At 55.7% G+C, this 8,203-nt stretch overlaps 1 protein-coding gene across 7 annotated transcripts in view; it reads left to right on the forward strand.

Moving 5' to 3' along the window:
- Tmem94 (transmembrane protein 94) overlaps nucleotides 1–8,203 on the forward strand; it is a 38,687-nt gene that overhangs the window by 25,555 nt on the left and 4,929 nt on the right. For 4 of the 7 annotated variants that reach the window (XM_031355150.1, XM_031355146.1, XM_031355147.1 and 1 more), the window contains exons 6-21: nucleotides 317–519; nucleotides 1,001–1,152; nucleotides 1,482–1,584; nucleotides 1,754–1,840; nucleotides 2,252–2,368; nucleotides 2,664–2,720; nucleotides 2,988–3,092; nucleotides 3,233–3,397; nucleotides 3,733–3,942; nucleotides 4,622–4,937; nucleotides 5,367–5,540; nucleotides 5,902–6,004; nucleotides 6,097–6,314; nucleotides 7,091–7,272; nucleotides 7,346–7,484; nucleotides 7,710–7,825. In XM_031355150.1, the coding sequence (XP_031211010.1) occupies nucleotides 317–519; nucleotides 1,001–1,152; nucleotides 1,482–1,584; nucleotides 1,754–1,840; nucleotides 2,252–2,368; nucleotides 2,664–2,720; nucleotides 2,988–3,092; nucleotides 3,233–3,397; nucleotides 3,733–3,942; nucleotides 4,622–4,937; nucleotides 5,367–5,540; nucleotides 5,902–6,004; nucleotides 6,097–6,314; nucleotides 7,091–7,272; nucleotides 7,346–7,484; nucleotides 7,710–7,825 (2,447 nt within the window). The remainder of the gene's footprint in view (nucleotides 1–316; nucleotides 520–1,000; nucleotides 1,153–1,481; nucleotides 1,585–1,753; nucleotides 1,841–2,251; nucleotides 2,369–2,663; nucleotides 2,721–2,987; nucleotides 3,093–3,232; nucleotides 3,398–3,732; nucleotides 3,943–4,621; nucleotides 4,938–5,366; nucleotides 5,541–5,901; nucleotides 6,005–6,096; nucleotides 6,315–7,090; nucleotides 7,273–7,345; nucleotides 7,485–7,709; nucleotides 7,826–8,203) is intronic. The other 3 variants (XM_031355149.1, XM_031355151.1, XM_031355152.1) reach the window with 2 other exon arrangements.

The raw sequence follows: 8,203 nt of genomic DNA on the forward strand, positions 1-8,203 counted from the left end.
ATGCCTGTCCCCACGCTGCCCCTCCATGCCTGTCCCCACGCTGCCCCTCCATGCCTGTCCCCACGCTGTCCCTCCATGCCTGTCCCCATGCAGTCCCTCTGTGCCTGTTCTGCATGCTGTCCCATCCTGACAGCCATCTCTTGTTGCCTGCAGACAGGTTTATTGTGTCTTACCCCCTCCCCACAGTGCTGGAATAATTCTTGACTCACTTGGCACTAGGGAAGGAGTCTCAGGGAAGGCACTGCTGACCCGGGGTGCGTTTGCATGCACAGGGAAGGTTGCACAGGCCTGGGGCTGTTGTTTCTCTTTTCACTAGATGCTCTCAGGGATGGAAAAGAGATCAAGTGGCCGAACTCCATGTATCCAGACCTCCACATGCCCTTCGCACCGTCCTGGTCCCTTCACTGGGCGTACAGAGATGGACACCTGGTGAACCTGCCAGTTAGCCTGTTGGTAGAAGGAGATATCATAGCCCTGAGGCCTGGCCAGGAGTCCTTTGCCTCCCTGAGGGGCATCAAGGTAATGGAAACAGCTAGGGGAGTATCTAAAACTAGGAGTCCTTAGGCTAGAGATCTTGAATCTTCCTGGCCAGCTTGGGGCTTCACAGGAAACTTGGGCAGGACTGGAATCTCCTCCTCCTGCTGCTTGACTTTTCCTGGATTCTTAAGCCCTAGAAACCCAAGTCCCATAGGGCCCACCCCAACAGGCTCATTGCTAGTTAGCGGACCCTTGGGAGCCATTTCTACTTAGCTGGCACTGTCCAGAAAGAGTGATCTTGCCAACTATGGTGATACACACTTGTAATTCAAACACTGTGGAGGCTGAGGCAGAATTGAGAGTTCCTGGGTAGTATGAGATAGTGAGACTGTCTCAAGAAACCCAAAACAAAACAGTTCCCCCCTCCTCCCTCCCGACCTCCATATCTCCCCACTCCTATCCACTCCCTAAATCCACCCCAGTGCACTCTGATTGATCCCTCACCCCACATCAATGCTGACAGGATGACGAGCACATTGTCTTGGAGCCTGGAGACCTGTTTCCCCCCTTCTCTCCACCACCATCACCCCGGGGAGAAGTGAAGAAAGGGCCACAGAACCCCCAGCAATACCGGCTCTTCCGAGTCCTGGAAACGCCTGTGATTGACAACATCAGGTAGCTCTGTCACTTTCCTTGTCCTGCTGTCTTCTCCTTTAGTGCTTCCAGTTACAAGGAAGGAGCCTCCTACATTCTTGGCCCTGCCAATAACAGGCGCCTCCTCGGCCTCTCGTGAGCATTTTTAGATTGAAGGAATGCCTGTGGAAGTGGTCAGATCCCCTCTCTCAGGGCACTGTGTGGTCCAGGCCAGGGCCAAGCCTGGCTAGGGAATGACAGGACCTGGAGGTATTTGGTGAAGCTTGTCCTGGAGGGAGGCCCAGAACCCTTTCAAACTGCGGCTGTTGGGCATCCTCCTGAAGAGAGCCTGAGGGTTGCCTCTTTTGCAGATGGTGCCTAGACACAGCCCTGTCCCGCCCGGTCACTGCTCTGGACAATGAAAGGTTCACAGTACAGTCAGTGATGCTTCACTATGCCGTGCCGGTGGTCCTGGTGCGTGGGGCAGCAGGGCAGGGGAGAGGGCAGACATGGGTGAGCTGCAGGGCCCAGCCCAGGAGAGAGTTTGTGTATGAGCCAGCAGTGTGTGAACCAGCAGTGTAAATGGCAAAGGAAGGGCCTCCCTTGGGAAGGCATTAAGACTGTGCCCATCCTGTCCCCACAGGCTGGCTTTCTCATCACCAATGCCCTGCGCTTCATGTTCAAGGCACCTGGGGTTACTTCCTGGCAGTACACTCTTCTCCAGCTCCAGGCAAGGATGGTCCTTCTCCCTGCTGTGCCAGGCTGCCCTGGTCCTCCCTCCTCCCTGCTGTGCTGGTCTGCCCTGTTCCTCCCTACTGTACCAGTCTACCCTGGTCCTCCCTACTGTGCCAGTCTGCCCTGGTCCTCCCTGCTGTGCCAGTCTGCCCTGGTCCTCCCTCCTCCCTGCTGTGCCAGTCTGCCCTGGTCCTCCCTGCTGTGCCAGGCTGCCCTGGTCCTCCCTGCTGTGCCAGTCTGCCCTGTTCCTCCCTCTGGTTTTGTCTCCCTTCCTTTCAGCTCCCCGATAGCTGAATAGCTGTTTCTTTCTCCCTGGGGATGGCTGTGTAGCAGGGCATCCCTCCCCTTCTTCCCCACTCTGTAGACACAGCTCCTTACGACCTGGGCGTGGCTCACTCTCTCTCAGGTAAATGGCATGTTGCCCATCCTCCCCCTGCTCTTCCCAGTCCTCTGGGTCCTGGCTACCGCCTGTGGAGAAGCTCGTGTCCTGGCCCAAATGAGCAAGGCTTCCCCCAGCTCCCTGGTAAGTTGTTCCCGAGCATCCAGAGGGCAGTGGCAGGAACAGAAACAGTTAACTGGCTGTGCCAGGAAGTGGGGCACGGGGTCAGTTCTACCTTGTTTCTAGCATGCTGAGGTTCTGGGAAGCTCTGTATGGGTCCAGGTACTTTCTGTTACCAACTGGGTTCCAGGCCAGGCCTACGTGTGGGTCCCATCCATGGGGAGTTGGGATTCTCTGGTGCTCCCTCCCGGGTCAGGAGCCTGGCAGGTGCCTTTGAGAAGGCAGGTTTTCCCTCACTGATGGCACCCTGTCTCTGCAGCTGGCCAAGTTCTCAGAGGACACTCTGAGCAGCTATACTGAAGCCGTCTCCTCTCAGGTAAACTGCTGAGCTAGGGACTCCGCTAGACCCCTGCAGGCATGAAGTACTGTGTTCTCCTTGGATCTCTGTAAACTGTGGCCTTGAGCTTCCACTCACTTTACCCATGTTGGGCATGACCTAGACCTGAACCTGTATTAATATCTTATCCTAGAACCCCACTTCCCAGCCTCCCCTGGACTTTCTTGATCTGGGTCCTATGGGCTGTCTTCAGGAAAATAAGGCTGAGCCCCAAATAGCCTTACAGACTGTCTTGTTTCCCATCAGGAAATGCTACGCTGCATTTGGGGTCACTTTGTGAGGGTGATCCAGGGCACATCACCAACCCTGAGCCACAGTGCCAGTCTGCTGCACAGCTTGGGCTCTGTTACGGTGAGGAGGCTCTGCTGGGAGGCCGTCCTGTCACTCTAGACCTTTTGGCTGGGTCTGGATTGTTCGTCTCTTCTGTGTGTGGCCACTGGGCAGTTAGACTAATACCGAGTTTTTTTCTAACCCTGCTTCTCTCCCCACAGGTACTGTGCTGTGTAGACAAGCAGGGGATCCTATCATGGCCAAATCCAAGTCCAGAGACTGTGCTTTTCTTTAGCGGGAAGGTGGAGCCCCCTCACAACAGCCATGAGGACCTCACAGACGACCTGTCCACCCGCTCCTTCTGCCATCCCGAGGTGGAGGAGGAGGTATGGCCAGCTCTCATGGGGGTTAGGTCAGGCTGCTTAGCCTCAGAGCTAGGCTTGTGGCCTTGGGAGAGAGGTTTAGGAGGGAAAAGGGGGCTCAGGATAAATGACCAGGCATGGCACGGGGCTTTAATCCCAGCACTCGGAAGGTAGAGGCAGGAGGCCAGCATGGTCTACACAGTGAGTTCCAGGACAGCCAGTGGCTCACAGAGAAACCCCATCTCAAAAAACAAAACACAGAGGCTAAGCAACATGAAACCCAGAATGGCACCACATGCCTCTTTGGTCTTAGGGAGCCACGGGGCTCTGGCAGAGACCTGTGCTCCTGTTCTCCTCAGCCCCATGAACGTGATGCCCTCCTTGCTGGCTCCCTGAACAATACCCTGCACCTTTCCAACGAGCAGGAGCGCAGTGACTGGCCCGGCGACGGTCCCAAGTGCTCTGAGCCCTTCTCTCATCACAAAGGGCACGGCCGCAGCAAACACCCATCTGGGTCCAATGTGAGCTTCAGCAAGGACACTGAAGGCGGAGAGGAAGAGCCCAGCAAGGTGAGAGGGAGATGTATGAGTAGAGAAGCCACTGAGTCTGTCACAGGCCTTCCTGCCTCCCTGCTAAAACTAAAAAAGCTCAGCTTGAGCCTTTGACAGAGTTCTGTGCAGCAGCCCTTCTTCTGTAGCTTCAAGCCTGGTCGCCTTTGACAGAGTCCTGTGCAGCAGCCCTTCTTCTGTAGCTTCAGGCCTGGTCGTCTTTGACAGAGTCCTGTGCAGCAGCCCTTCTTCTGTAGCTTCAGGCCTGGTCAGCAGGGTGAGGCTGAGGTTGGAGCCGAGGCTGCTCTGCGATGGGCCTTTGTCCCCATCCAGTGCTTCCCCAGGTTAGCAGCCTCCTAGTTGGGAAATATACAATTAGTTGTAAGTCCCTGTCAGGCGTCATCCCTGGTTAACGCAGACCAGACCTTGTCCCCTCCCTGTGTGGGCACTACCAGGCTTGTCGGATGTAGGTCCTATTGTTGATCTTAACCAAAAGGCCAGAGAAAATTGGTACAGATCCTAAAGAGAAGCCGGAGGTCACTGCCAGGCTCTCAGCAGTCATAGGAGAGTGTGGGGCGCCAGCCCCCTTCTGAGGATGGTTGGCTGTCTTGGGAGGCTAGTTCCAGGCCTGCTTGGGTGTGAGAGCCTTCCCCCACTTCCTCTCAGCCTGGGGCTTCCCTTACCCTCACATTTCCTCCAGGCCCAGCCTGGGACAGAGGGCGATCCCTATGAAGCCGAGGACTTCGTGTGTGACTACCACTTGGAGATGCTGAGCCTGTCCCAAGACCAACAGAACCCCTCATGCATCCAGTTTGATGATTCCAACTGGCAGTTACACCTTACCTCCCTCAAGCCCTTGGGCCTCAATGTGCTGCTGAACCTGTGTAACGCCAGCGTCACTGAGCGCCTGTGCCGCTTTTCCGACCACCTGTGCAACATCGCGCTGCAGGAGAGCCACAGCGCCGTGCTGCCTGTGCACGTGCCCTGGGGCCTCTGCGAGCTGGCCCGGCTCATCGGTATGGCACCATGGTGTTGGGGCGGGGCCACCTGAGTGACAGCTGGCTTTCAGAACAGGCCTGGCACTGACTGGCCCTGGCATTCATTTGTTATGAACATTGGCCACTCTTAGCTTCCTAGTCTGGCAAGATAAGGTGGGTTTTTTTTTTTTTCTTGGTTCTTTGAGACAGGGTTTCTCTGTGTATCCCTGGCTGTCCTGGAACTCACTCTGTAGACCAGGCTGGCCTTGAACTCAGAAATCCGCCTGCCTCCGCCTCCCAAATGCTGGGATTAAAGGCATACGCCACCACTGCCCAGCATCTGGCAAGATAAGTAATTGCTGGAATATAAAGATGTGAGGAGCTGGCCAGGCCAGCTAGATTCTGTCCTTCCACCTGTCCCACTGCGTGAGGTGGCCAGGGAGCCTGAGTTGCTGTCCTTGTTCATAGGCTTCACTCCAGGGGCCAAGGAGCTCTTCAAGCAGGAGAACCACCTAGCGCTCTACCGTCTCCCCAGCGCTGAGACCCTGAAGGAGACGTCACTGGGGCGGCCCTCCTGTGTCACCAAGCGGCGCCCCCCGCTCAGCCACATGATCAGCCTCTTCATCAAAGACACTGCCACCAGTAAGCCTCACTTCAGCTTGTCAGTAGACAAGCCTTCCCAAGGCTTTGGTGTGCAGAAGACTACCTATCCATGTACTCGGGGAAGGGAGGCTAAGTCAGCTGAATGCTAGGCCGTTCTCCACGTCCTTTGATGTGGGAGGGGCTGTGACCAGAGTCACAGAGAACGGGAGTCTCCAAAGGATATGGCTTGTAGTGCCTATATTCCTAGTCAATCAGTGTTCCGTGGTGGCTCTCTGACCAGGCAGTCCCTCCCTCTATCAGGGACACCTTTGTATCCTCTGTATGGACGGACTGTAGTGTGCTAGGTCAGAGGAAGGCAGGAGATAGTGTATGGCCTCATGGGGTCCATTTCCTACCACAGGCACAGAGCAGATGCTGTCCCACGGCAGTGCTGACGTGGTCGTGGAGGCCTGCACAGACTTCTGGGATGGCGCTGACATCTACCCTCTCTCGGGTTCAGACAGGTGAGGGAGGGCCTAGCTGCTTTGCTTGTCTGTCTGATGGTTGTGGGCCTGTCAAGACCACTTGGCCTATTCCTCCCCTACTTCTCTGACAGAAAGAAAGTGCTGGATTTCTACCAGCGAGCCTGCCTATCCGGCTATTGCTCTGCCTTTGCCTACAAGCCCATGAATTGCACGCTGTCCTCTCAGCTCAATGGCAAGTGCATCGAGCTGGTGCAGGTCCCCGGCCAGAACAGCATATTCACCATGTGCGAGCTGCCCAGCACGGTCCCTATCAAGCCAAACATCCGCCGCAGCAGCTGGAGCTCCGATGGTACTGTGTCCCAATGGAAATGGCATGGGGTGTCCTGGGGCTGAGAAGCCGGGGAACTAATGGGCTTCAGAGGGCCACGGCGTCACTCAGGAGAGTGCCATGGGCAGTCATAGAAATTGGGGTGACAGTATGGTACTCACTAGCTTGTGATATGGGGGAATTCTTCAGTCTCTCCTCATCTAAAACTAGGTGCCTTCTCTCCCTTCCTTGTGGATTTCTTGAGGTATTCAAGAGCATTAATGTATATAAAAGTATTTTCTTAGAAAGCTGTCAAATAACATTGGATAGAAACTCAAGTCTAATCTCTTAGAACATAAGGACATAGACTCTAAGCCATAACCCCAAGCATACACATTTGGCCATGTCTTGCAAGCCTAGGAAACCAGGCACTGAGTGTGGGCCCAACCACCTTGCCCTGGAGCAGGGCTGGGCGGAAGCTGAGCCATCTCAGCCTGGCTTCCTGGTCTGGTTACCTCACTGATGACTACTTCTCCTTGTCTTCTCTCTTATGTGCGTTGGCTCTTTATGTATCCTGGGTCTGTGTGCACCTGTGTGGCTGTGTGTGTGTGTGTGTGTGTGTATGTGTGTGTGTGTGTGTGTGTGTGTGTGTGTGTGTGTGTGGTCCCCTGGGGCCCTTATGCTCTGGGTGTGGCCTCGATGCGTGTGGCCCTGGGCTGCCTCCTGGAATCTGCCGGTTCCTCCATGTCCTGACTGGGCTGTGTCCTGGTTGTCTTGCCACATGCCGGCTGGCTTTTGTGTCTTGTGCCTGCCTGAAGAAGGGATCGGGGAGGTGCTGGAGACAGAAGACTGCATGCAGGCCCTGAGCGGTCAGATCTTCATGGGCATGGTGTCCTCCCAGTACCAGGCCCGGCTGGACATCGTGCGCCTCATCGATGGGCTGGTCAACGCCTGTATCCGCTTTGTCTACTTCTCTTTGGAGGATGAGCTCAGGAGCAAGGTGGGGAGAGCCTTCCTGTTTGTCCCCCCTGATCTTTGTAAGGCCCTCTGCTCATTGACGTCGGCTTTCACAGGTGTTTGCAGAAAAGATGGGCCTGGAGACAGGCTGGAACTGCCACATCTCCCTTACGCCCAACGGTGACATGCCTGGCTCTGAGATCCCTCCCTCCAGCCCCAGCCATGCTGGCTCTCTCCATGATGATCTGAATCAGGGTGAGGGCAAAGGCTTGTGTCAGGGATGGAACAAGTGGAAAGGTTCCCTTGTTAGGAAGTGTACTGAGCAGAAACATACATAAATCCCTCTTGAAATAGCCCACGTCCCTGTAGGCAGCGACTATGAGCTGTTAAAGGTGGCAAGCTGGAGGAAGAGGCTGTGTACTGTTGGCTCAGCCTTCCAGAAAGCCAGTCTAAGGTGAGAATGCGCTTTCCTCCCCACAGTGTCCCGAGATGATGCAGAAGGACTCCTCCTCTTAGAGGAGGAGGGTCACTCAGACCTCATCAGCTTCCAGCCCACCGACAGTGACATCCCCAGCTTCCTGGAGGACTGCAACCGGGTATGACAGTGGGCTGACCTGATTCAGGAAGAGAAGGGCAGGAAGAGGAGGAGGAGGAGATGGAGGAGATGGTAGAGATGGAGGAGGAGGAGGAGATGGAGGAGATGGTGGAGATGGAGGAGATGGTGGAGATGGAGGAGATGGTGGAGATGGAGGAGGAGGAGGAGATGGAGGAGATGGTGGAGATGGAGGAGGAGGAGGAGATGGAGGAGATGGAGGAGGAGATGGTGGAGATGGGGGAGATGGAGGAGATGGTGGAGATGGAGGAGGAGGAGGAGATGGAGGAGATGGAAGAGGAGATGGTGGAGATGGGGGAGATGGAGGAGATGGTGGAGATGGAGGAGGAGGAGATGGAGGAGGAGGAGGAGATGGAGGAGG

This window comes from Mastomys coucha, unplaced genomic scaffold (genome assembly GCF_008632895.1).
Source record: "Mastomys coucha isolate ucsf_1 unplaced genomic scaffold, UCSF_Mcou_1 pScaffold5, whole genome shotgun sequence".
Lineage (NCBI taxonomy): Eukaryota > Metazoa > Chordata > Mammalia > Rodentia > Muridae > Mastomys > Mastomys coucha.